Raw genomic sequence first — 25,812 nt, forward strand, 5'->3', positions numbered from 1 at the left:
GCTTAGTCCAAAAGCTATTTAGAGTCTTTAATTGAGTTGCATTCAGAGTATCAATTTCAGAGAAAACATGTGGCAGCACAGACACGCAGGGTAACAAAGACACAATAAAATTGGCTGGTATAGTCGGAAATAGCACATGATATGCAGATCACTGTACCCATCATGTGCTAAAAGGATGGGTTGTTAAAAACAAAAAAACATTGGATCAGGCAACGTCAGGTATGTAGCATCAAGGAAAAAAACATGATGACAACGAAAACCAAACAGTCAGAAAGGGATCATGTAGTTGCTCTGGGCAGGATATGGGTACATACGTCTAACTGGTTTGGTGCACTTAGCTCTGCCCCCACCGGCTCTGTGTGCACATTCATCACTGTCAGTCCTGCAGGCACCGCAGTGGCAGCTGAGAGCCACAGGGTAGGTAAAAGTTGAGTCGAAGGAACAGCCAGGTAGTGTGACAGTACGGTACTCAACCTTGTCGTAGGTACAGCCTCTCTGGATAAGGAAGGGTGGTCCAGGTATATCCCTCACGTTGCTGTCCTGCTCATCAAACACAAACACAAGAGTGACAGTATATAAATGATCGTGTAGGACATTTCTCTGTATCATCAATCCACAACATCAGGGCATTCTTGAACTTATTGTCACTGTAATTCTACAGCAAGTTTTAGAATATGTATTTGTAAAATTTAAGTCCTGTAACACGAACCCTTGACGTTAACTGTGCAGCCGAAATCGGTTTCGACAGGTGTTGTTTCACTGCAGATGCTAAAATTAATTTTATTGTAAATGCATTACAAAAATGGTATTTTATCATTCGCATGACAATTGGTTGTTCCAATCTGGGGAGGTAAGGTAGGTCTTTCCACACAAAGAGCTCTTAATACACACCCTTGAGTAACAAAATCCCATGCAGATAGTAGTGTTGATCGCTACACAATAGTCACACTCTGGCTTCTCTACATACAGGGTGAATTCTGTGGGTAAACACATAGGAACTGTTGGGCTGAACAGCAGAAAAAAGACCAGGCAGTTGAACATGCCAGTCTCCATGTTAAGAAGTGTTATTTTTCCTAGTCGACTTGGAACCTAGAATGGAAAGATAAAAAACAGACAAAATGACAAGCAGATAACGCAGGTAATTCAAGGTATGGTATTTTAAATATGGCTTCTCCAGGGCCATTCTGCACATGAAAGTCACCTGTTTCAGCGATGTGGTCATCTGCAGAGCTGATGATTCTGTGAGTCTGAACAGCCCTGTTGAACAGTATTTATGGAACATGACGGATAGGAAAAACAGAACTTTTTGTCCATTATGTGAATGACATGAATTAATAATTTCTTTCAAAGATAATATTCATGCAGTACCCAACAGGAATGACTCAATGGATTCTGATCCGGCTGACAGATTCTGTAAAACTCTATCTGATTATGTACAAAGCAGTTTAGAGCATTGTCTACTAAAAATCACAAAATACACAAAAACATTTATTTGGGGTTAAAAGCACCATAAAATTTTAAGCTAAATTTAACTTCCCTTTCCAAAACAAACCTAATTTCTTGTTCATTTAACAACTAATTTACTTTGCAGTTACTTTTTGTAAAGCAAAAAATATTGCAGCGTACTTCTGAATGTGCATAGCCAATGTTGATGTGGATGTTCTGCACATCGCATCAAAACAGCACTAGCAACAGTCAGCAATGTGCAAAGCCAAGAATCAGTTCCATTGAAAATGGGTAGAAAACATTCAGGGAGTGTTTATCTAATCTTAGCTGGCAGTAAGATGAGACAAAAACAGTCTATATATTCTAGCTATAAACTAGAGGAGGAAGTACAGGGCAGCCCAAGCACTTTCAGACGGCAAGAAACTTCTTATCTGTATTTTCCATTAATCATTGTCAAGATAGCCAAAGTCCCTGTCGCACATTAAGTCATAATAGTTAAGGATGTGATCGATTTAAAATTACATTTTTGCTTATTTTTTTGCTTTTATGTGACATTTACTTTCATGGATTCCTCCAAACATAAAGACCCTATCCAACAAAAACAATGAAAAGACTTATTGCCTTCTTATTTCATTTCAGTGTTCACAATATTGCAGTGCACATAGCTGATTTACACGTGTTGTTAACCTTGCATGCATCAGTGTCTAGTGTCTGGTAACAATGTTCACAAAAATATTAAAATAAAATGCAACAGTTCAGGGTCCATCTTGACTACTTGTTCTGGATTCACTGCTGACTTTCACAAACATTAACTACATGTACCGTTTAATATTAACCTTCTGTTTTAACTGGAATTGATTTCTCTCATCAACAATGGCTTGAATTAAATCAACTGGAAACTGTTGGTTTGATGACTAATACTTAAAGTAATCCCACTTAATACCCACTGTACTGAAAAACATCTGTGGCAGCTTTACACTTTCTCTTCTTATCTGCACAATTTTTTTACTGTAGTTGGAAAATTTTTTCTGTGACAGTTACATATTTTTGAGCTTGAAAAGTGTTGTTGTGATTCAGGAGTGATTATAAAAGTTAAACACGTGATAAGTGACAAATGACAATTACATATAAAATGATGAGATAGTGCCCAACCTTAAAGATTTCACCCAAAGCACCTCCTCAAATTCCTGACATAACCAAGAAGTACTGAGTAACTTGGAGCTATGAGGACAGCTACTGTTTGTCACTATCTTCCAAATGTAATGGTTAGAATTTGTAGCAGAGATTCTTATTTACCATTTGAACAACTCAGCCTCAGCTACATTAAAGGATACTCATCATTTTATTATCTTTGCAATTACAGCTGACTACATCACCTTTCGTCCTTGATGGATTATTAACCAAGGTGAAGAAATCTTTATGGGCTGCCAAACAAATCAGAGTGAACCAGGCGAGAAATAATCTCAGATTTTTACTATCAGTAGAAGAAGCTCCTCCAAAAAGGAGGCAAAGAAGGGGAACAGGAACTGAAAACCTGATATCTTTGATTTTTCCATATTCTTTGCTGAAGCTTTGAAAAGAATGTCTTAATATGAATGCAACTGATTTTAGTATGACACTTGACTGATTCTGTATTGAACAACACTATTTTTTTCTAATTTTTATGCATTTTTGCTTTTGCTGGACTTGAGGACAACTTCAGGATAAATTACAGACTAAAGAAAATAAAACATTACTAAGACTGCATAATAGAGAAAACTGCTGAATCCAAGCACTCTTAACTACTGCTCAAAGGTTCAAGGAGACTCCCTCTGCTGAACTCACCATGGTTGGCACAGGTGGTCCAGTGGCCACTTTCTCAGTGTGGGATTATGTGGTGTTTGCTGGAACAATTTTGGGGACAGCTGGTATTGGTCTCTTCCAGGCCATTCGAGGACGTAAGGACACCAGCAGTGCTGAGTTCTTGTTGGGTGGACGGCAATTGACAGCTGTGCCGGTGGCTATGTCTCTCACTGCCAGCTTTATGTCTGGCATCACAGTCCTTGGCACACCTGCCGAGGCCTACCGATTCGGAGTTGCCTTTTGGCTGTTCGCCTTCTCCTATGCCATCATGTCTTCTGTCACCGCTGAAGTCTTTGTCCCACTTTTCTACCGACTTGGGATCACCAGTGCCTATGAGGTGAGACATCAAAGATAACAGATTTATTTCAACTTATACCAAGGCTGGTATGCAGATGCAGCAGTTAACAAATGAAAATATAAAAATTAACAAATCTATCAGACTTTATTGGCAGACCACTGAGGCATGAGGCTTCTAAAGGTTAATGTGGCTACTGATTCATGTATTGTAGTCGACATGTGTTTTTGTTTGTTTGTTTTTTCATCAATGGCTCCACCCTTTCCTCCACAACATGAGTGGATGCTTGCAATAAAAAGCAAAGAAAGAAGCACCTTTAATACTTCTGAAATGGATTTTTATCTAAATATATATATATATATATATATATATATATATATATGTATACACGCAATCCAAGCAATCATCATACAGATGTTTGACAGTTCACGTTTTACATTTATTTCTAGTACCTGGAGATGCGCTTCAGCCGGCTTGTTCGATTAATTGGGACCTCAATGTATATTGCACAGACGGTAACAAAAACATTCTTCTATTGAAAAGTATCAGAAATGTTCATTTACATTTTACATTTAGGTCATTATAAACAGAACTACAGAATAAGGAAAACAAGATTTACCTTTTTCTGCTTCTGACTTTATGTAAAATTGAATATTTCTGCTAATTCCAAGAATCCATGGTTATGAATCAGATGCTTGTTGTGCTTCCATTTAATCAAGTAATGGTGGTGTCTTTTCTCAGGTCCTGTACACTGGTTTGGTCATCTATGCTCCAGCCCTTGCTCTAAATCAAAGTAAGCCAGTGCAGGTGGCTTAGGTGTCCTCACTGAACTATACCCTGGCGATAGAGTATAATCTCCTTTCAATCATCTGTGCTGTTCAGACAACAAAGTTCTATATAATATACAGTATACTGCTGTTTTTTCTCTCTGTTGTGTCCTTATTGTTTTCTCTTTACAAGTGAATGGAGAGCCCAAATCTAGCATCACATTACAAGAGATGGATAAATACACATTTTTAAGTGGAGTCACGATGTTTCATTTGCTTTCTGCTCAGTCACTGGACTTGATCTTTGGGGAGTGCTCGTGGCAACAGGAGCAGTGTGCATCATCTACTGCACTGTGGTTTGTACACTTTATTTAAAAGGAAAAATATTATGCCATATTAAATTAATTATCTTTGTTCAAAACATTTGCAGCAGCACATAAAAATGTTCCAACTATGCCTACCATGGATTTTGTTTCAGGGCGGTCTAAAAGCAGTAATCTGGACAGATGTACTTCAGATGGTGATCATGCTGGCAGGTTTTCTGGCCGTGATAGCTAGAGGAGCAGTACTGCAGGATGGCCTCTCAAAGATTTGGGAAGATGCTAACAAAGGAGGCCGACTAAAAGCTTTTGAGTAAGTACAGAAGACAATTAGATGCTTGGGGTTGCAGATTATTTTGGAATAGATTGGTGGGGCTTCCCCATTCAGAACAATGAGATGAGTCTCTTCTAAGTTCACTGGGAAACAAGTTCAATATTCCAATAACTTCCTGTAACTCTTTACTGTTCTTGCATCCAAGGAAGGAAACTTTACTCTTTTACAGTCAACAAAGAAGAAAACAGAATATCAATAACTGAAAGACCTCTTAAAATTGCATCAAGTGTTATTGGAAGGTTGTACTGTAATATTAATAATAAATATTACCCTCAGCATTCTTTCATGATTTTGACCTGAGCTTGTTATTTTTCTGCCAGTTTTGACCCAGATCCTCTGAAGAGGCACACTTTCTGGACCATTGTAATTGGTGGGAGCGTGATGTGGACGTCAATGTACTCCATCAACCAGTCCCAGGTGCAGCGTTACATTGCCTGCAAAACCTTGGGACATGCCAAAATGTGAGCATTTGTTGTCTAACAGTATACTACTGGTAGTGAGTTCATGCGCTGACAGGCATTTTTTTTTTTTTTTTACATCTCAGGTCTTTGTATGTGAACATGGTTGGCTTGTGGGTAACTGTGAGTCTGGCTGTGTTCTCTGGACTCACCATGTACTCCATTTACAAAAATTGTGACCCCTTTACAAATGGTGACGTAAGCACAACTGATCAGGTAAATGCGGCCACAATTTGTCTCCGTACTCACCAACATAGGACTCATGCTTTGTACAGCAAAGTTTCATGGTAAACAGTGAAATGGTTCCTGGATAAGCATTAGATGATGAATGAATGAATGAATAAATAACATGGCTTTTGTTTGTAAACCAGCTGCTGCCTTACCTTGTGATGGATATTCTGGCAATCTACCCTGGAGTCCCTGGTTTGTTTGTGGCAGCTGCTTACAGTGGGACCCTTAGGTGAGACCTGAAAAACTATGGAACATGTACCATTTAACAAGACTGCTGCGTTGATAAGTAAACACTGTATTAGATAAGGTGCAGTAGTAAGGAAATAGTAAACTAGAATTAGCTTGCTTTCTGAGTCTGCTTTATTGCTTTGCTAGCTCGTGAACCAAATACCTCTGTACTGCCCTGAAAAAAAATTATACTATGATCTTCCAATTAAAGGAATCTACCTTATTGTTCTCTCCAGTGACCAAAACCTTGCTGTTATTTTGCTTATCTTTTCAGCACGGTGTCTTCAAGCATTAATGCCCTGGTTGCTGTCACTGTGGAAGACTTTATTTTCCCTGTGTTCAAAAACCTCACAGCAAAACAAGTTACCTGGATGAACATGAGCCTGAGTAAGATGTGTAAAAATACTTTGATGGCAAGAGAAATCATTTTGGATGGAGAGGTAGACGGATAAGAGGGAGTGAAGTCATTCTTTTTTTAATTAACAACAGTTATTTCGAATTCACAAATCTATAGTAAAAATGAATAATGATAAAGAAATTAAAGACACTTCTGGAGAATTGAGTAAAACCCGATGTCATTTATAATGAGTTTAGTCATTATCAGATAGCAGATATCAGTCTTGTAAACCATCTTGTTATTTTTAGCAGATAATGATCTACTGAGCAACATGTGCAGGAAGGAGTACGTAGATTTTAGGATTTTTCAGATAAAGTTGAAATCATGAACATGACCCTAATTTTTTGAACAATGATGACTAAATAAATGAATAAAGGTTAAAATATACTTTAAAAAGTTTAATTCCTCATCAAACACATTTTTAGTGTGGCTCTGCACTTCTTTTTGAACACAATGTTAAAATGTCCCAGCTCTTTTCAGTGCACTTACACAGGAAAAGAGGGTTTCTGCTGGGGTCACTAAGTTAAATTTATAACTCTTTACTGTCAAATATAACCCTGAAATTTTTGCCACTGACTTTTGTCTGTTCTGATTTCACAGGTGTATTTTTTGGTGGCGTGTGTATTGGGATGGCTGGAGTTGCTTCAACAATGGGAAACATTCTTCAGGTAAACTTTTCCAACTACCATGAACTACACACTACTGTAGCCATGTACTGCTCTACAGTACCACCATGAGTTGAAAATGAGAAACTACAAGGCTTCTAAAAACTCTATTTTCAGGCAGCTTTGTCTATATTTGGCATGATCAGCGGGCCCCTTCTAGGTCTTTATCTGTTAGGTATGCTTTTCCGCACATCAAATCCAACGGTGAGTATTTTTAATCATTAGCACATTTAATTTTACATACAACATCAATGAATCCTGTTTATTATGTGTAGGCATGTTTCAAATGACAATAATTCTTGAATTGTGATTTAGTAGAACTGTATTCTCTGACACTAACAAGAGAAAAACACAAAATAAACATGACACATTGATGAAATATTTTACTGCAGCCCTATTTATTCTCTAGGGAGGACTACTGGGAATGCTTGTTGGTCTTGTGTTGACTCTGTGGGTGGGGATTGGAGGCCAACTTTACCCACCAACAAATGAAAAGACAAATCCTCTCCCCCTTACTACTACTGGCTGCAATAACACAATGAGCCAAAACTACACAACAACGGCTCCCTGGACCAGTCCACTAACTCTGACCTCCCCGTCTGAGTGAGTCATTTTAAACAACTAAATAATCAATCAAGGAAACAATGAGTGGCACCCACTAAATTCCATGATGCTGCCAAGACCAAACAATTCTCAACATACCTTGTTCAAGTAAAGTTTTATTTATTGCCTATTATCTTTTAACATGACACTTGTATGGCTTTATTACCTGTTGTGTGAAAGGATGTCAGCATACTGACCTAACTTGAATCGTTTACTTTGTGAATCAGTGTCAGACCACCCTTGGCAGACGCCTGGTACTCTCTGTCCTATCTCTACTTTGCTCCACTCGGTGTTTTGACCACAATCGCTTCAGGCCTGCTGATCAGCATTATCACTGGTAAGATATCCTTTTCTAACCTTTATTTCCAAACAAGGAATATATATGGCTTCTATCAAACATTCCTGGGGATATAAACTTGTTTGCATGTTTTAGGTGGATGTAAACAAAAGAAGCTGAATTCTGATTTGTTTGTGAAGACGAGTGACCTGATCTGCTTCAGCTGCTTTAGTAGCTCGAAGGTAAGAATGTTGAATCTTTTGTCAGGTAACTTGAAAGTATATACTGTGACAATATTATTCACTAAATTACATAAAACTTTCTCATTATTTTATTATTCTGATATTTATCAATGTTCTTAACCCTACAGGTATCAGAAAAGGTTTCACCAGGGTTCCACATTAGTGCTGACGATTTCACAGTCACAGAATACGATGTGATGAGCGAAGATGTTGCAAAAGCCACCAAACTCTAATGCTGCTCTCTTGATAAACCTTACCTCATGGAGAGATTATTATTTTATTTTTATAAACACATAAATGACAAGCTGCAATTTATTGAGCTATATTACTGTGGTGCATTTGATTTGAATATAGAACATCCTACCTATCTATGTGTGTATCCCAATATGAATAATTATGTTTAGGAATGTTGCAAAAACACATTACTATGATTTTGTATTCAGAAAGGCCTTGACAGCTGTTGATAAATTGATAAGGATCAATAGGAAAAAACTATCTAATCTGTATCTTAATTTGCCGAAACATCTAATTTCAGTTAAACAACTTTTCTATTCATATTACCATATAGAATTAAAGTGCTAGAAACAGAGGACATACAATTTGAAAAGTATTCTACAACATAACCCACAGTTAAAACATTTCATCTGTTTTAGTACTCATTAGGACAATAGGGGAAAGAGTGCTTATAGGAACACAAAGTCACTTTTTTCAGTCTATACAGATTGTTCTTCTCCCATTTCCTCTTCAGAGGTGAAGAGGCAGAATCGTTTTATTGCCCTTTGTACAATTGTCCTGCCTGGGAGTGGTCAATTATACCTGAACACTGTTCATTTCATGCCGACATAGAAAATACTGGAAGAGCACGATGTTGTCCATTTATTTATGTCTTTTTTTATTGCTTTGTTATTTTTATAAGAACATTTTTCAATATTAATTAAATATCTAATAATTTGTCACAAATTGCACTTGTTAGTAAATATTTTGTACCAAGTTCAATTCTGTTGGCTGAAAACAAACTTCAGAGAACTTACTGTGTGCACGACCTCTGTATGTATGTGAGAAGAATCACAAAACAATAAAGGTGGGGGGCATTCACTGTGTGGTAAATGCTTTGCAGTGGTTCCTGTTCTACTCCAGCCTTTTTACTTAGCGAGACAGAGAGACGGATAGAGGGAGAGATTGAGCTTTAGCCCTGCACTTTGTCTCCATGACAACATACAACAGAGAAAGTTTACATAGCACTGACCAGCCTACTTTTACCTGCCTTTGTGCCAACGAATCAAGCTGTTAGCCATTCCACACATTGGAAGTAAGTGGAGTCAGCTATGACATGAAGAAAAAACTCACCAGGGAACTGAACTACATTACCACTTTCAGTCGTTTGGCAAAATAAGGTGAGCCTGATTTTTTTTAACAACAGTATATATCAGTTAATTTGGTACTTCCTCATCAAAGTTTGGACTTAGTCAAGCTTTAGCAGTAGAGACAGATTAGAAATTTACAAAACTGTAACTGCAAAAGATCAGTGAACTGGTAAGCTTTTATGTATTTTCCTTGTGTGTACAAAGTAATTTCCTGCTGATAATATGTGAGTGTAATCTGCAAACGCATACAACCTACTTAGACAGCACACCACATTAAAAGTATTGTTTTCATTACATAACATCTTCAAGGACTGACTTAAAGAGCAAAGTAAGACTGGCTTTAAACTTCTGAATTAATGGATCATGTTTTGTTTTTACTACAGGACCTAGTGCCATGGATATTGTCTTTGCTCCTCTGGCTTGCTGCCTTTTGGCTATTTCGTTTGCTAAGGCACAAACAGAAGAAAGGAATTTAACTAGCATGCCTATAACCACGCCTGTGTTAAACTCAACACACCTAAAAACAGTCCCAACGTCATCCAACTCTACTATACAGGCAAGTGTCATCTCAAACATGACAGTGGACACAACTCTTTTTACCAGGTCAACCTGGGGCAATGAAACATTTAACAAACCCACAAGTTACCCACAGACGTCTAAGCCAGCAGCTATTTTGACTCCTGTTACAAATAGTACCTCACGGATAACCACAATGCCTGAAGCTCAGACTCCATCATTTTCAGCTGTGACATTACCAACAATCCAGACAACAGCAGGTTACATAAGTACACCTAAGACAACAGGAATTACAACTGCACATTCGTCTTACACTGTCACAACCACTGATTCAGTGGACACAGTCAAACCAGGTAAACAACAGGATGCATGTTCTCAATTGCTGCTCTGATAATACGTGATTTATCTTTTTACTAAAACATCTGTCATTTACTTCACTTTTCTCCATGCTATTAGGTCTTGGATTGAACATTTCAGAGAAGAACTTGACCATTATCTTCAGTGTTGCACTGGGAGTGTGTGCTTTGGCATTGGTAATATTCATGACTCACAGATGTAAACAGAAAATCCAATACTCACATCAGCCTCTTAGCAGTCCTAATGACACAGGTAAGCAAGTCAATATTCATCAAAAAAAAAATCAATTAATTAATTAATAATAAAAAAAAAATCAATAAAATCTATTTTGCTGATGATTGGAAGTTAAAAATACCTATCTAATTCTCAATAGATGCCTTTGTGGCGGATAATGATACGCTCATAATTTCTGGAGGACTTTATGATGGCCATCTGATCTACGATAATGTACCTACAGCCCCAGAAAACCAATCCCAGTTTCGTCTTGAGTTTCTGCATTGAGGAGGCTAAGTTACCTTTGATATCACCCACAACCTCAAAACTGAAATTTCACATTGAAATTCAAGTTCTTTGTGATGGGCTAGTGGAAGCTAAGAAAATAATGATGGGAAGAGCAATCAGTCAAGGGTGCAAGTGATCCATTTCAACATTACTTTTACTGATATAACTGTCTAAGATAGGACTATACATAACAACCCACAACAACAATATGAACAAAATAATTTAGATTCCATTTAAATATCAGTTAAGATAAATGATCTCATAGAACAGAAAGGTACTTATCATCATGGAGTGCAACGTTAGAATCACCAACTCTCAAACAAACTTGCTTAAAAGCTGGAATTTGAAGACCTAAATGTCATTAACCATATAGCTAACTGATCTATAGCAATAGTTTCTATGCTTGTTAAGAAATACATTTGCCTGATATAATTTTTTCCTATGTTATCCTTACCAGTACCATCAATTCATATTCAAATTTCAAGCTGACTTCAGTCCAACCTGTGCAATAATGTTGTAAATACTCTTTATCTGACCTGTAACAGTGCTACTTATGCAAAAATCTTCTCATTGTTCTTCTTCTTCTTGTCACAACCAGTAACTGCTGTCCAACCTGCATCTCTCATCCTTTTCATTGCAGCCAGTTTCAATGTGTTCCCTGGTGACTTATGTGTGACAGGGCTCTGTATCTGAAAAAAATGTTGCAAAGCCTTTTTAAATAAAAATTTCTATACCTTATTTGCTCTTTTTATATCCACACAATGCATGAAGATCATTTTAAAATAACATTATACCACTATGCCAGTATTACCTTTTTGAAAGTGTCAAGTTTGCTGAGTGAAATAGAAAAGTTGGATGTGGGTGCATTTGCGAAGGTCTGTTGAAAAGACAAATAGAATGGCAAATTAGCTCCTCCAGTGATGTTGCATAAAACTCACAAAATCAACAGGTATGATGAGTTACTTAACAATTACAACAACTATCCACTTATGAAAAATTTCTTACCAGTAGATCATTCTGATCAGAGCTGTCAGACTTGGGGTCAAACTCAATAGTGCTCTTCCCCAGTGCTGCTTTTTTGGCAGAGGGTGGTGTCCTTATTCTGTACGACTGTGAGAGATTTCAAAGAGTAAATGTCAGCCAAAGTCATTAATATTTTTATTCTTTCTGGAAAATGTCAGAATGATGCTGTATATTACTTTGATCTTTGATGTTCCTGCAACTCTGCTCCTCCTGTTTGTCATATTTGGGGTTTTCAGCTCTTCGGTGGTATGAACTTCCTATGATGAAAAGTCAGTGTCACCTTTAATTAGTATAAATGCTAAAGTAAAAAAAAAAAACTCTATACCATCATAGTAATTGTCATAACCAGTTCTTCACTTAACACATTTAACTTTTGTCAACCTTTGTCTTTGGCGTTGATCCACATGAAGTTCCAATGGGTTCAGTGTCAGATTCCTTAACCACAGAAACAAGATGTGATGACAGAGTGAATGACAGGTGGGTTAACAGCACAGCATTTTTCTTAAACTGTACTGAGCCAGAAAATTCCAAATAACATTGCAGTGATAATTACGAGAAGTACGAATGCAAAATTTGTACCAACTTCAAATGAAATACTTGCTTGAACTATCTGCGAACATTTTACTAGTTAAAACTCACAATGTTCTTCAGAACTCCAACACTTCTGTTATCTTTGTTGGAGGAGGGGGCTTTCATGGTCTTTGAGAATTCAAAGATGTGTCTCTTTGAAACACTCCCTTTTTGAGTCACTGAATATCCTCCGTCTTTGTAGTCTAAGGCAGGCGACTACGATTTCAAAAATAATTTCTTGATTTAATTTGACAAAGATCATCAATGGTATATTTGACATATATTCAGGAATACAGACTCGATACCTGCTTGCTTTCTGTTGCAGAGAGCTGAGTACTTTTCATTGAACACATTTCTTTCTTTAAACAAGAGAGCTCCTTCAGTAGATTCATCTAACAGCAATGAAAAGTGAAGAAAAAAAAAAAAAAGAAAAACTGAAAAAAAACCCAAAAATAAAATTTCAGTGGATTCAAACTACAACATACCTTTTTTGAGGTTTCAGTCTTTAGCTGATTCTTTAACTGATCATTTTCAGTCTTATATTTTGAGAGATCCAATTCCTGATTTTAAGAACGGAAAATATGTGAATATTAGAGTGCAAATGATTCATTATCTTAATCTAAATAGTTGATGATGAGGCATGTTTCAGCTACATACCAGTGATTGCCCATTGGCAACAGCTTCATTAACTTTCTTCTTCTTCTCAGTAAGTTCGGCATCCTTCTCTTCAACCATCCGATCATACTGACTCTAATAAGAATAGTTCAAGTTCCTGATTGAACAGGCATTCATAATGTACTCAACCATTTCTGGATAAAATATATTTCGTGATGAGATTACCTTATGTTTTTCCATCAGTGCAACCATATCTGCTATTTTTTGTTGACATTTCAGTTCTGCATCTTCTTTGTTCTTTGTTGCCTCTGCAGCTGTTAATCTGAGTTCTTGCACCTGTAAAACAAGATAATTATCATAAATTTCTCTATTCTAAGGGAATAAAAATCAACAACTTGGTATTATTAAAATAACCTCATTCTCAAGCTGTGCTGCACAAGCTCTTTTGCACTCAAGATCCTTAAGCAATTTTTGATGGACTTCATCATTTAGTTTTTTAAGGTTCTGTGATTCATCATGAGAACGGTTGATCTAAAGACAGAAAACATATTTATTAAGGGAAATAAGGCTTTCACAGTTTTAAATGGATGTTAATGACATAAAAAAGAAGAAATTACATCATTTTCCAGTTGAGTAGACTTTGCAATCTCTTTTGTGATTTGTTTCTTCAGTATTTTATTCTGAAAAATATACAAGTCAACAGTTTTTAAATAAATGAATAACAAATGAATCTTAAGTACTGTGTATTTAGCGTTGGCAAACCTCTTTCTGGTACTCCTTTTGGGTTTTAAGTTTCATTTCAAATGTCTTCCTGAGGTTGGACAACTGGAAACAAAATTATTTGTTCTATTAGGTAGTTTCAGAAAATTATGAAATGCATATTTAATATTTTAGTTTTTAAAATCACCTTTGTTTCAATAGATTTGATCTGTTTTTCTTTTTCTGTGATTTTCTCCAGCAGATGTTTGCACTTTGGAAAAAAAGCATGAAGAAATAATTGTTTATTTCTTTTAGAACAGGTATATTTATGAATCATTATGCTGATGGATATTCTTACATTTTCTTCTATTTTCTTCCGCAGAGCTACAGTTTCCTCAGAGTCCACTTGGCTTTTGGTTTTAGTGGCATTAACTTCTTCTCTATTTTACAAAAATATAGAAATCTAAATTTCAGAAACTACACTGTAAAAAAATTTTGACTTGTTTAACTTGAAAACTCACTGTAAACATTGGTTTTCTTCTTTCAGTCTTTGAATTTCTTCCTTGAGCTGAACAGCCTTCTCCTCACTCACCTGATTATTCTAAACAATTTTCAGAAGTCACCATTCATATGTATAGCAAGTAATGACTAATTTTAAACAAAATGACACATAATGCAGACATGAAAACAATATCCTGAAAATCCCATTTGATTCGGTAATTCAGACCTTCATATCTGCATCAATGGCTTTCACATTGGAAGGCCCACTTTCAAACTGCTGTTGAATGGCCATCTTCTCAGATCGAAGCTCTTCATACTGTACTCTTTAACATGACATTAAACAATAAGATTTTTACATTTCAATATAACATCCTATAAGCCAATATTGTGGAATGGCTGGCTGTTAAGAACTCACTTATGCAGGGTAATGTCTCTCCTCAGTTCCTCCAGCTTAAAAGTGTGTTCTTTATTTTTCTTAATTTCAGTAAACAATTGTCCCTCAAGGTCTTGAACTTGAATCTGCCAGCACAAAAAACATTATCCAAATAAATCTAGTTTCATTATAAAGCATAAAATAGACTTCTACATGATAAAGGGATAATGAGTGGAGTGAGAAAATGAAAATTTTGTCATAACCTCGGTCATGGTTGACTTCTCCTTTAAATCTTCAAAAGCCTTCTTCAGTAGATTATTTTCAGCAGAGGCCATTTCTGCTTCACTCTGCATTCATTTAGGTGACATATCAACACACACACATATATGCATTCATTTATTTAAATATTTATATTAGACTATCAAACAACATAGTATTAAGAACAATGTCAATCAACACCCCTTTTTTGAATTACCTTATATTTATTGACCTCTTCGGATTTTCTTGAAAGCTTAGCTGTGAGCTCCTCCACACTGACATCAGTTACGTCAATCTTACCTTTCAGGGCCACAATTGATTTTACTTGTATGTCCTAGGAACACAAAAACATACAGATGTTAGATTATAATGGATGTAGCATTTGGACTACAATGAATGCTTCAAAATTGTGACTTCACCAGTTCATCTTTTAGGACTTTGATCTGTCCGTCTTTCTCTGCACTCTGCTCGACAGTGTCTCCTGTTTAGCAAAACATTTTCTTTTAGTTTGAGAGAAAATTTTAGTGCATAAATATCTTGCTTTGAGACTTACGCCAAAGTATTTTTCCACTTTGAAGTTCCTTTTTGTTTGCCATCAGTTCATCCTCAAGGTCTTTGGCCCTGAGTGAAAACAATGATGTGACAATGCAATGACAGAAGGAGGAGAAGTTGCAATTAATCTGAAAAATTTAGTTTTAAGGAGTCAATAACCTCTTACCTCTGTATCTCTAAGGTTAAAGAATTCTGTAGCTCGTCAATGGTTGTCTGAATCTGCTCTGACATCTCTGCATGTTGCTTTTTAACGGCGTTAAGCTCCTGTAAGCTTAAGTCCCTGCTTTGGAGGATCTGTGCATTTTCCTCTTTACTTTTTTCCAGGGCTGCAGCAATAGCTTCATAGTTTTTCTTTGAGGAAGAAATGTGTCAGGCAAAGAAGATAATATACAAAAGATACAACCTTCCTGAAACACACTCACCTGAGTTTTTTCATGGCTCTGCTCAGCAATGTGCACTTTTAGAAGAAGGGACTTCTCTTCAGCTTTTGAGCTTTGAAGAAGTTCATATTGCTGATCTGTAAAGATAGTAAATATTTGATTTAAAGCTAAGTAACCTTAAATTAAATTAAAGTAGGCTGAATTTGACATGCATCTGACATTTAATATAACATGTAAATTGTAATTGTCAGTAGTTTTTTTAAGCAGTCAATTTTTTTATTCAACTTATTTTAACAGCTCATATTTTCTTACTTGTGACCTCCTGAAGTTCTTTGCAGTGCTTTTGGGTTTCATTGAAGTCAAGCACAATCTTTTGTAATTCATTTTCCTTCATTTTAAGTTTTATCTGGAGCCCTCTTACCTGTAAATGCAGCATCAGTCCTCAGGTTTTGTTTGAAAACCTGTCATTAAATGTTACAAGTAAAGTGAACTCTCTGAACAAACCTCTTCCTCCTTTGTGTTGTATTCCTGATAATATTTTTCCTTAAGTTCTTCAAATTGCAGCAAGCCCTCTTTCACTGGAAAAAATAAATAAATAAATAAATAAATGTGCTTGCTGGTTGAGCTGTTCATGCTCATCAATCAATAGTCAATCTATAACTCCTCTTATGTCATTTGAAGGCACATTTTGTCACTTATGTTATTTCTGAAGGATAATTGTTGTGAAAAAAACTAACTTTTCCGTGTCTCTTGTTGATCAGCTTCTGCTTGAATACGAAGGCTTTCAAACCCAGCAATCAATTTCTACAGAAAAAAAAGGGTTATTGGTACTGACTGACTAACTGAACATCAATCTTCATGTCCCCCTTTTACAAGCGCCTGTTCAACAAATACTTTTTAATAAAAAGCTATTTCACTATGATAAATTTTGAAGTTTTTTACCTGAATAGTTTCACTATTTTCCATAAGTAGCTGTTGTGTCTCCTCTCTTTCAGATTCAACTGCAAAATGTAACATTTCTAAATAAATATTTTTATGTTGGAATGGGTCAATATTTTCTGCTCCTTAGCCATATGGCAAGTACATGGACACAATAATCTGATGCAGTTTTTACTTACACAACTGCATCTTCTCAGCTGACCGCTGAAAAGTATCTTTGAGTATATTACACAAGTTCCTGGTTGCGTTATTTCTGCATAAAAAATTTTGAATTGTATATAAAACATTTTATGTGAACAAAGTCTTGATGTTTAAAATCAGATCACATATGTATCAGGTCTCTACAGAGCATTGTTCAAACAAAAGCCATACTTATTCCTTAAATCCTCATTTTCACTGATTTGCTCCTCCAGCTTTATACTGAGACTTTCATTTTCAAACTGAAAAAACAAACACATCAGATAATAATAGGTATCAAAAATCGTTAAAACAATCAATTCCTCAACTATCAGTAATCTTTTTATGTGCTTAGAGAAAGGCGGAGCGAAGATTTGTCAACAAGGTGCACACCTGTAACTCCTGAATGGCTTTGCGCTGAGTTTCTATCGTCCTTTTGTTGTCTTGTAATCCTCTTTCCTTTAGTGCAATGTCAGAGTCAACTTTCACCTTCCAAAATTTAATTTTTTCAACTTCGTCAAACAGCTTGGAACAAAGCTGTGCAGGATTGGAATTCTTCTGGAAAATAGTCACAAACAATGGGAGGTAAACTGAGGTACTAAACATGTTGAAAAGGCAAAGTATATTCTAATCACACTTCTCATTCATTGCAGAATCAAAATATTACCTCTGTATCTTTTTCCATTGGTGGCACAACCTTCATCTTCGCAAAGTCTTGCAAAAAGAGACAAAAACCAATTTAGAAAAACACATATGACAAGTGACAGTTCTACGTGTTGAACTGGCATAGCCTGTGTGTTGTAGAAAATACCATGTCTGGTTGGTATGGTTGGCGTAACCATGCTTGTATTCGAATACGGCGCATTTTGTCCTTTGTCAGAACGCCTACTGTAACCCTAAGGGAAAACAGCAATTACACTTAGTCATCATAGCATTAACGATTACTGCCTCTTACACAACAGCTGCCTCCATTCATTAATGTTTTCAGCTTACAGCACAGAAAACAATGCCCACAAGTGTACATACTATCTGTTTATAGCCTTCACTGCTGATAAAAAGCTGGTTGATTATCGTGCTGAAGAAATGTGTCAGTGCTGAGCGTTCATCGAACAGATTCGCTCTTAGAAATATGGGATTTCCACTTGGGATTAATTTGGCATTTCTGACTCTCTGATTATTTCTAAACATAACTTATAACTTACCTGCTGCGACGCACTCATGAAGCCACCACATTTCTCCACAGTTTCCTGAGGTCTAACAGCTGATGTCTGTCCTATGTTGACCCTGGGGGGTACCAACAGTTTGAAGTTAAAACCCCCTTCTCTGTCCATCCTGAAAAGAGCACATAGTTGGATGTAGCACCAAGTACAGCAGCGGCACAAATAAATAAATAAATACAAAAATCCTTTACATACGAAAAAGTTGAAGCTGGTCGACTCTTACATTAATGTAACGTAGTAAAAAAAGATATTAATGCCCAATTAAATGTCGGGAGGTTTAAGTGCAATTCAAGAAAAGAGAAATGCCGATGATGATTACATTTCTTACCTAGCTTTAAATTTGACAGTTTTATGTTTTATTTAGGCTTTAAGAAGAAGAAAAAAAACATTTATAACTAATAATATGCGTTTCCTGCAGCTTTTGGCTGTATTAACTGATTAAACTGATAATGATAATTCAACGTCTTCCATCAGTTTACCGTCTCACTTCAAGTTAGCTTAGTTAGCTTGCTAGCTACATTTAGCTAATTCGTAAAAAAAAAAAAGAAAAAGCAAACAAACTAACACGTCAAAGTTTACATTTACCGTTTATGTTATTTCTGCCAAACAACAGCAGAGTCTTACCTTCCTACTGTTGGAAAGTTTAACTATCAAACATTTAGCATGACGGCTTCAGACATTTCTTCCAACGGTCGGAGCCGCAGACCTCCGTGGTTACCAAGGAAACGGCCGCTTTCATGGACCCGTTATGGTTTCCGTAAAGTGAGCCATTAATTCAGTATGACGTGAATAAATGTTGCCATTACAAACTTGTACTTCGCTCCAGCTCCAGAAATGTTGTAGTTTTGTTTTTTGTTTCGCTCCACAACGTTTGATCAGTTTTATTCACGTTGATGATTATAAATTAGTTAACTAACATAATATAACCTGATATAATATAGGACACAACTATAGTATAATTTAGGGTAATTAGAGCCATTCAATATGGGCCAGCTGAGGAGCTTTTAGCTGCAGGGTGATATTTAATGCTCTCTGGATGTAATACAGGTGTCCTGCAGCGCTAAAGACTCTCAGGCCATCATCCAAAGATTCAGTGAATTTTGCAGGTTCATCTATGAATCATAAGATCAGAGAGGGCTGGGAGTCAGGCCATGCAATCAAAAAGGGATCGATAAAGCCTTGAGGTGAGGTTTAAAAGGGAAACAAGAAGAGTTTCCAGTGTAGTTAGAGGGTCCTGTTGCTGCAGTTTGGATTTTGACATCCACGATTAGTCCACAATTATGCTCGGTTCCTTTTGTGGCACTCCAGTCGAGACAAAAGCAAGATACCATTAAAAAAGCCATGGCTGCTTGAGCCTTTGACACTGGCAAAACACAAACACATATTTTTAAGCAGAGCGGCATTGCATTATTCAGCCAGCACTAATGATGTCGCAGATGCCCATAGGTTAGGCAATGGAAAAATCATGGCATGATAAAACCACTCCATACTGAGGAATTTCTTTTATAAAACAAGAGTAAGGAAGTCCCTGTCATTTGGAGTTATTGAGAAAAATTGTTGGTACACTTTTACACACATACAAATGACTTGTCAGTTTCACAGTTTATTACACAAATACACAAAACTATTCTACAAAGCATAATTCACACCGCTATCCATCATCACAGATGGACCAGGAAAACATATTTAGTGAGGAAAAGTGGAAATAGCATGAAAATATTTATGGTACGTACAAATTCAAATGTTCAAAAACTGCATTGTGCTTTTGGATCCTTGTCAACTGGGAAAAAGTCAAAAAATAATTGAGAGACAAGGCAATAAGTGAAGTGAGGTGAAGACTAAAAGGAAGAACTTTCAAAGTAAATGTAGTCAGTCTCATTTAAAAAATAAAACCCTCTGGTGTAGAAAAGTTATTAAATGTTATTTCAATTTGACAGCACATTTTAGAGAGCTAGTGTACTCTAATGTGCTATGGTAAAGTTATATGAGTTAATGACGCCATGTGAGATGCAAAAAGAACACTAACAAAAACAGTATGTCCTAATGCAGTTATATAAAGGCAGAGCCATCTTGAGTATAGTCTACAAAGTCTTAATAATAACATTAGAGATATTTTATGTGGATTGTTCATTAGAATTTAGAGGGCTTTAAAACAGTGCATTATGAAATCGAGAAGCCATAAATGAGAAGGTTTGTCTGAATTGTTTCACTAGAGAATCTCTATTGCATGAATACAGACTTTACAGAAAGCATCACGTGTAACAAAATTGTAACTCATCATGGTACACGATATTAGACAGTGTGTTCTGTACTCATTGACTCAATCACTTCTTTCACAGCGTTGTCTGGCTCTCTTCCTCCCACCCAGGCCTTCTCCTTTTTTTTCTCTTTTTCCATCAGTCGGTAGTTGAGTCCCATTCCTAGAAAGAGGAAGAAACTGGCGACGATGAGGATGATCCCGCAGCCGAGGTACGTGTATTTGTAATCATGATAGATGTCTTTCAACTTCCCTGTGAAGACAACGAGCCACGCTTTAGATTTTTAATCATAGACATTGTTCCACTGTGGTTAATAATGGTATGTGTCAACCTGGAAGCTCAGTCGGTGACGTACTCACCAAGCAAAGGTGGGCCCAACAATACAGGACCACACTCCACAATAGTGACCAGCCCAACAGCAGTAGAGAAGCGCTGAGCTCCCACCAGGTCCATTAAGGTCTCAAAAAGCACTGCACTCAGCCAGCCAAACGCAAACCCGAAGAAGATGGAATAAACAATAAAGCCTTTGTAGTCCACTGATATCGGTGCTAGAACATGGCACACACCATTGTACAACACAGAGGCAGCAAAAAAGTACTGTATTCGGGGCCGCACCGATTTGGTGTTTGCCACAATTCCCATAGCGGGCCTGGCTACCATGTCAACAAAAGCCAGTATAGACAATAAGAAAGCTGCCTGTGCTTTAGGAATGTCTTTGCTTTTTGCATAGTTACTAAGGAACACGAGTGGTGAAAAGAGGCCAAAAAACATGATAATATTGCCAAATAAGTAAAACAAAAATCCACGGTGCTTGAACAAAGAGAGGTCAAAGATACTGTTAATTGTTTGCAAGACAGTCTTTCTCTCTGTGGTCTTCTCTGCAGGTTTGGGCTTTGGTCCTATAGGCCGCATGAGGGACCCTGCAACACAGCAATTCAAGATCAGGCCACCCAGAATAAGGAAACTGCCTCTCCAACCAAATTGGTCAAAAAGCCAGGTGTTAAAAGGAGCCAGGGTTGAGAGGAAGACAGGACTGCCAGCCATAGCAATCCCATTAGCAATAGGCCGCTTCTTGTAGAAGTACTTTCCAATCATAGTGAGGGATGGGTTGAGGTTGAAGGACAGTCCCAAGCCTAAAAGAATACATTAAAAAAAAAGTTAATGTCAAATGGCTGAAAAATAAGGATTCAAGATTTTAAAAGGTTTAGGTACTCCTCTTTTTGTTTTCTGTTTTTATTTTTTCAAGAACACAAGATGGCAACAGCACACAGGGAAAAATATGGGTGAGTCATGACCAAGCTTAGAAATACACAAAGTTAAAATTAGTCACCTCCCACCACACCGACACAAAAGTACAGTGCTTCAACAGAGTTGCAGAAAGAGGACGCAACAAGGCCCAATCCAGACAGACATCCTCCTGCAATCATGACAGGACGACTCCCGTATTTATTAACCAGGATGCTGCTGATAGGACCTGAAGAGCAAAACACAGACAGACACAGACACACACACACAAACAGCTTAGAGACAGTGATTCCTGTTGTCAGCAATGCACAGTTGTATATTTAACCACCAGAGGGCTCTGGTGCCATAGCTGTGGCCCAGCAATTTCAAACAACTTCTGCAATAATTTCTGTCAGTGCTGCACTGCAGTAGATGTGTTCTCATGTCATTAATAATGCGATCTGTCAGAAAAACAAGGAAAGTTGTAATTAAATGATGGTTTGTTTGGTTCAGATATTCATTAAAAACAACAGATCATTTGTTTTTCAAATTCTTATTAAATGAACTTTAAGTGCCCTTGAAATGATCATTGGATGTACCTTGTTTCAAACAAGGTTTTTGTGTAATTTAGGGGTAGAGGTTAATACAACAACCATAATGTTTAGTTTCCTTTTTTTTTTTTTTTTTAAAGTTGTGGCACGTGGTATACTACTTCCAAAGAAAGAATGGTTGAATCAGGCAATAAATAAATCAGCCTATTAATATGCATGCATTTTGGATTGGAACATCAATTCAAGAAAATCACTATGTACTTGTAAACAAATGTCCAAAATGCAAGGTGGGTTCAGGTTGCAAAACACATTCTCCATCTATGGATAATAACAACTGGCCTATATGAGTATGAGGATCCACATGGAAGACACTTCTGCCTCCCTGCCAAATCTCTGCACTATCCAATGAACCTAAATAGAAACTGACAGTTTTTGTTTAGAGGTTGTCCAGACTCATTTGCCAGCACAGCGCAAGACAAAGGGTTTTTAAATTGTAATACAGGGAGACTCCAAACTAACAATGAGTTCTTTCCTTCCGCCTTGCCGGGAGAGTTCCTTAGGACAGAAAAGGTTGGAGACAAACCAATGTAGAATATTATGAATGTAATGAATGAAAAATTGAAGGAGTACAGAGGTACGCAACAGTGGGTTGTTAATGAACTTCCCCTGCTGATGTGCTGAGAATGTTTAACAATCAGACAAAGAGAGTCGGCTGTCAGCTACTCACAGCATTGACACAACACTTACTCCGTGTACTTTTGCACATACAGCGTTTCACCTGAACATGTTAGGCGAGTTTGCACACATCACCTTTGCAGCCATGAAAATAGTGGTAAACCCACTCAAGCTGAATCCATATTATGCTGCTTTTGATGCTTCTGAACTATTACAAAACATAATGCATAATGAAAGACAAACATGCTCACAGTGCAATGCAGAAAACTTAACCCCTTCTGCTACCGCTACCTACTTGTTAAGGGAATGTGCTGCTTAACGATAAGCAGCATTGATTCCTTTTGCAAGGAGCACAGTACTTCTGCTGTACAGTAATAAGGGCTTCACTTGGTTTTGATGTTTTGCATGTATTTTACATGTGCAGACTGTGCAAGTAAATAGGAGTTAAGTACATATGGAGCAAAAATACAGAATGAATGTAAGTTCTGATGTAACCACTATACAGTGTTGGTCTGAGAGAAAATCCCTTTCATCTTGTTAGATCTCTTGCATATAAATTTTGCACTTATGTCACAGTGTAAGATCAGATATGAGTTGTTTGATGTGCTGTTACGGTTTCCACCGCACATCAGATCGGTACAATAAAACAAATTTCCTGAAACGTCCCTGAGATTACAAAGAGATGCCTGTGTCATCATTTTTCCAGTTTATCACACATTAGAGTAAAGAGAAGTGGAGTGTTTGGATTTCAGAGCAGACGATCTTGAGGGACGAGGAGAGCCCGTTTGAAGTTATCTTCCTTTTTGAATATCACGCCCAACAATAGAGCCTTATCATCTGCGGACTGGCCTGACCTGTGTGACACCACCCAGCATCTCATTCATTTCATCAGCACAGAAACACAAGCAAAACCACCCTCAAAGCACAGGGGACACAATCAGTGGGAATACAGGGCTAAAAGCCATTTGTGTGCTCTGACAGTGTTTCACTTTTATAAACACTTCTTAAAGGAGCTACATTATTGTTTTATCCCAATATAAAATGTTTGATGTAAGATTCGCTTTAATTATTTTCGTGGAGAAATCAAGGCTGACTGGCTGCAGTAGACTGTAAAAAACTTTGACTGCTGGATTGGCTTTTAACGGGACACCATAAGAAGAAGGGTTTTACAGTTGTGTTAAGAGTCTGGAAATGATTCCATCTATAAAACTTCCTGGCAGGTTGTGTTTCGCATCATAGCTCACCTCCGCCATACGTCACTGCTAACATGATGGAGGAAATCCAGGACACTTGGCTGCTGGTCACATCGAAGATCACCTCAATCTCTTTGAAGAAGACAGTGATGGACTTGGCGAATGCATAAGAGAAGCCGATTGAAATGAAAGCCCCAATTACCACCATCCATCCCCAGCCGCCTTCAGGTGGCGTGTAGCCTTGAGGACCACCGATGGCAACCGGCATTTTAGCTCACAAATCTTCTCTTCAGCTTCAAGACCTTTTATAAATGTGAGGACCTGTTGACAGAAGAAAAAAGCACCCAGACAAATGCTTGATTAGCCGATTTATTCTATTTTTGTTTTTCAAATTATAAGTTTAAAAAAAAATCCTGTTACTGCTGAAAACACTTGCTGACTAATTAATGCTTGGATTTCATTTGATTTCATTTTTAACCGCTTATCCATTAAGATCACAGGGGTGCCGTAGCCAGTGCCAGCTGGCATCTCGGACAAGGGCGGGGTACTCCCTGGACAGGTCGCCAGTCTATCGCAGGTAATGCTTGGACATGAATCAGACATGAATCAGCATGAATCAGTTTCACGTCTTTTTAAAAACATGAAGCTCTTATCACATCTTAACTTATTAATCCTTTAGGGTTGTAGATTCAATTTCCAGCCTTGCTTTGCCTTGAGTTACTTGTGTGTATTTGCAGACTGATCTTCTACAGTCTCACTTTAGAGGGGATGAATAACGGTCTATCTGCAGAGTCAAACAACTTACTGTATTGTTTACACAGGAGAGAGTATCCGCTGAGAGCATCGATCAGACCTTGAATACAAGTTGAATTTACGCTGCTCAATAGCTCAGCACTATGCTCAGGAGTGGGTGATGATCTAGTGTTTTTCAGCCGAGGAGAACTTGATTTGGTTGCTGAATTGGTTTAGAGCTCTGAAAACTTATTGGATAAGCCAGTTGTGTGCAGCGAGTAGTGAATATTTAATGTGTTAAAGAACTTTTGTTATTGAGCTGGGATTTTAGCTGCTGCTGTGCAGCTGTAAATGTGCCTCCTGCATTATTCTGTAGATGCAATAGGCAATGGAAATAGGAACTTGTGTCTCTTTTTCATTCATTCTGGTGTTAATGGTTACTTGGAAAGAAACAGTAATCTCTTGGCTGCAACAAATTATATTTGCATCTGAGTAAAACATGAAGTAAACATAATTCATAAAGTGACGTGGGTTTTATACGTTGGCTAGCCAAGTACTTTTCCACATGCAAGCTGAAGCGTGAAAGAGGATTTAGGTTCAGACCATCATCAGAAGGAAGTAAACCTCTAGGAATAACAGTCATGTTGCTGTTTAGCGACATATTGGTAGAACAGACTTAATCGAAACAGGTCGACCCATATCAACACTTATAAAGTGAAATGTTATGTGATGTTATATGCTGGAGTGATTTCTTAGCAGTTTAACTTTACTCTCCGTGTTTATACAAAGACAAATTAAACCTCAACATGTCGACCTAAACTCACTCTTGGAAAGAAAAAGCAGCCCTATCTCAATAACAGTAAAGTGTGACGGCTGCATGTTCTCCCTGTGTCTGCATTGGCTCCCTTCCAAGCATGAATGTGTTTTTATCACGTTGTAGCTTAGAGTAACAGGCCACCTTTTAATAAGATAGAGGAGGCAAATATTTTGGATTTCATGTCACACCTCTCACCATTTTCGCTTTCAAAA

The 25,812-nt window shown here is 37.3% G+C and overlaps 4 protein-coding genes and 1 long non-coding RNA gene across 5 annotated transcripts; 2 read left to right on the forward strand and 3 right to left on the reverse strand.

Moving 5' to 3' along the window:
- Positions 1–267: 267 nt before the first annotated feature.
- Positions 268–3,302, reverse strand: tshba (thyroid stimulating hormone subunit beta a). Its single transcript, XM_029502102.1, has 4 exons — positions 3,271–3,302; positions 1,202–1,257; positions 892–1,089; positions 268–540 (listed from the first exon to the last, which is right to left on the reverse strand). Exons 2-4 carry the CDS (start codon positions 1,220–1,222, stop codon positions 268–270), a joined length of 492 nt encoding a protein of 163 aa, XP_029357962.1. The 5' UTR covers positions 1,223–1,257; positions 3,271–3,302.
- On the forward strand, positions 3,272–8,352 carry slc5a8l (solute carrier family 5 member 8, like). The gene is made up of 15 exons (XM_029502101.1): positions 3,272–3,625; positions 4,033–4,098; positions 4,325–4,376; positions 4,639–4,706; positions 4,829–4,983; positions 5,325–5,465; positions 5,549–5,678; positions 5,834–5,922; positions 6,196–6,308; positions 6,919–6,986; positions 7,101–7,187; positions 7,393–7,580; positions 7,814–7,923; positions 8,020–8,105; positions 8,234–8,352. The coding sequence occupies exons 1-15, from the start codon at positions 3,272–3,274 to the stop codon at positions 8,336–8,338; spliced, it is 1,812 nt and encodes a 603-aa protein (XP_029357961.1). The 3' UTR covers positions 8,339–8,352.
- Positions 8,353–9,386: 1,034 nt separating this feature from the next.
- On the forward strand, positions 9,387–10,682 carry LOC115043543 (uncharacterized). The gene is made up of 3 exons (XR_003840734.1): positions 9,387–9,499; positions 9,853–10,338; positions 10,442–10,682. It is a non-coding gene; the product is annotated as an uncharacterized LOC115043543 (long non-coding RNA).
- Positions 10,683–10,687: 5 nt separating this feature from the next.
- Positions 10,688–18,261, reverse strand: sycp1 (synaptonemal complex protein 1). The gene is made up of 34 exons (XM_029502831.1): positions 18,133–18,261; positions 17,742–17,826; positions 17,598–17,644; positions 17,324–17,485; positions 17,126–17,193; positions 16,933–17,006; positions 16,757–16,815; positions 16,552–16,618; positions 16,319–16,392; positions 16,127–16,235; positions 15,857–15,951; positions 15,601–15,785; positions 15,436–15,503; positions 15,302–15,363; positions 15,100–15,216; positions 14,888–14,971; positions 14,667–14,770; positions 14,478–14,574; positions 14,272–14,351; positions 14,109–14,190; positions 13,959–14,021; positions 13,814–13,876; positions 13,669–13,731; positions 13,466–13,582; positions 13,277–13,387; positions 13,094–13,186; positions 12,922–12,996; positions 12,742–12,828; positions 12,506–12,652; positions 12,248–12,301; positions 12,043–12,123; positions 11,849–11,953; positions 11,655–11,720; positions 10,688–11,532 (listed from the first exon to the last, which is right to left on the reverse strand). The coding sequence occupies exons 1-34, from the start codon at positions 18,259–18,261 to the stop codon at positions 11,395–11,397; spliced, it is 3,111 nt and encodes a 1,036-aa protein (XP_029358691.1). The 3' UTR covers positions 10,688–11,394.
- A 2,181-nt stretch (positions 18,262–20,442) lies between these two features.
- Positions 20,443–24,319, reverse strand: slc16a1a (solute carrier family 16 member 1a). The gene is made up of 4 exons (XM_029502555.1): positions 24,103–24,319; positions 21,739–21,882; positions 20,768–21,541; positions 20,443–20,660 (listed from the first exon to the last, which is right to left on the reverse strand). The coding sequence occupies exons 1-4, from the start codon at positions 24,317–24,319 to the stop codon at positions 20,443–20,445; spliced, it is 1,353 nt and encodes a 450-aa protein (XP_029358415.1).
- Between the last annotated feature and the right edge of the window lie 1,493 nt (positions 24,320–25,812).

The sequence above is a fragment of the Echeneis naucrates genome, chromosome 5, assembly GCF_900963305.1.
Source record: "Echeneis naucrates chromosome 5, fEcheNa1.1, whole genome shotgun sequence".
In the NCBI taxonomy this organism is placed as follows: Eukaryota; Metazoa; Chordata; class Actinopteri; order Carangiformes; family Echeneidae; genus Echeneis; species Echeneis naucrates.

What these genes read in the sequence shown, in the direction of transcription:
- tshba (XM_029502102.1), bottom strand. Translation starts at nt 1,222, where the DNA reads ATGACCACATCGCTGAAACAG. An exon ending in TGACCACATCGCTGAAACAG is followed by an intron (nt 1,090 to 1,201) that starts GTGACTTTCATG and finishes TTTCCATTCTAG; the next exon opens with GTTCCAAGTCGACTAGGAAA. An exon ending in TGGGATTTTGTTACTCAAGG is followed by an intron (nt 541 to 891) that starts GTGTGTATTAAG and finishes TTTGATGAGCAG; the next exon opens with GACAGCAACGTGAGGGATAT.
- sycp1 (XM_029502831.1), bottom strand. Translation starts at nt 18,261, where the DNA reads ATGGACAGAGAAGGGGGTTTTAACTTCAAACTGTTGGTACCCCCCAGG. An exon ending in CAGCACAGCTTGAGAATGAG is followed by an intron (nt 13,388 to 13,465) that starts GTTATTTTAATA and finishes CTTGTTTTACAG; the next exon opens with GTGCAAGAACTCAGATTAAC. An exon ending in TTGGAGTTCTGAAGAACATT is followed by an intron (nt 12,302 to 12,505) that starts GTGAGTTTTAAC and finishes TCTGTGGTTAAG; the next exon opens with GAATCTGACACTGAACCCAT.
- slc5a8l (XM_029502101.1), top strand. Translation starts at nt 3,272, where the DNA reads ATGGTTGGCACAGGTGGTCCAGTGGCCACTTTCTCAGTGTGGGATTAT. An exon ending in GGATCACCAGTGCCTATGAG is followed by an intron (nt 3,626 to 4,032) that starts GTGAGACATCAA and finishes ATTTATTTCTAG; the next exon opens with TACCTGGAGATGCGCTTCAG. An exon ending in CTGGATGAACATGAGCCTGA is followed by an intron (nt 6,309 to 6,918) that starts GTAAGATGTGTA and finishes CTGATTTCACAG; the next exon opens with GTGTATTTTTTGGTGGCGTG.
- slc16a1a (XM_029502555.1), bottom strand. Translation starts at nt 24,319, where the DNA reads ATGCCGGTTGCCATCGGTGGTCCTCAAGGCTACACGCCACCTGAAGGC. An exon ending in TTGTGTCGGTGTGGTGGGAG is followed by an intron (nt 21,542 to 21,738) that starts GTGACTAATTTT and finishes GTATTCTTTTAG; the next exon opens with GCTTGGGACTGTCCTTCAAC. An exon ending in GTTGGGCCCACCTTTGCTTG is followed by an intron (nt 20,661 to 20,767) that starts GTGAGTACGTCA and finishes TTGTCTTCACAG; the next exon opens with GGAAGTTGAAAGACATCTAT.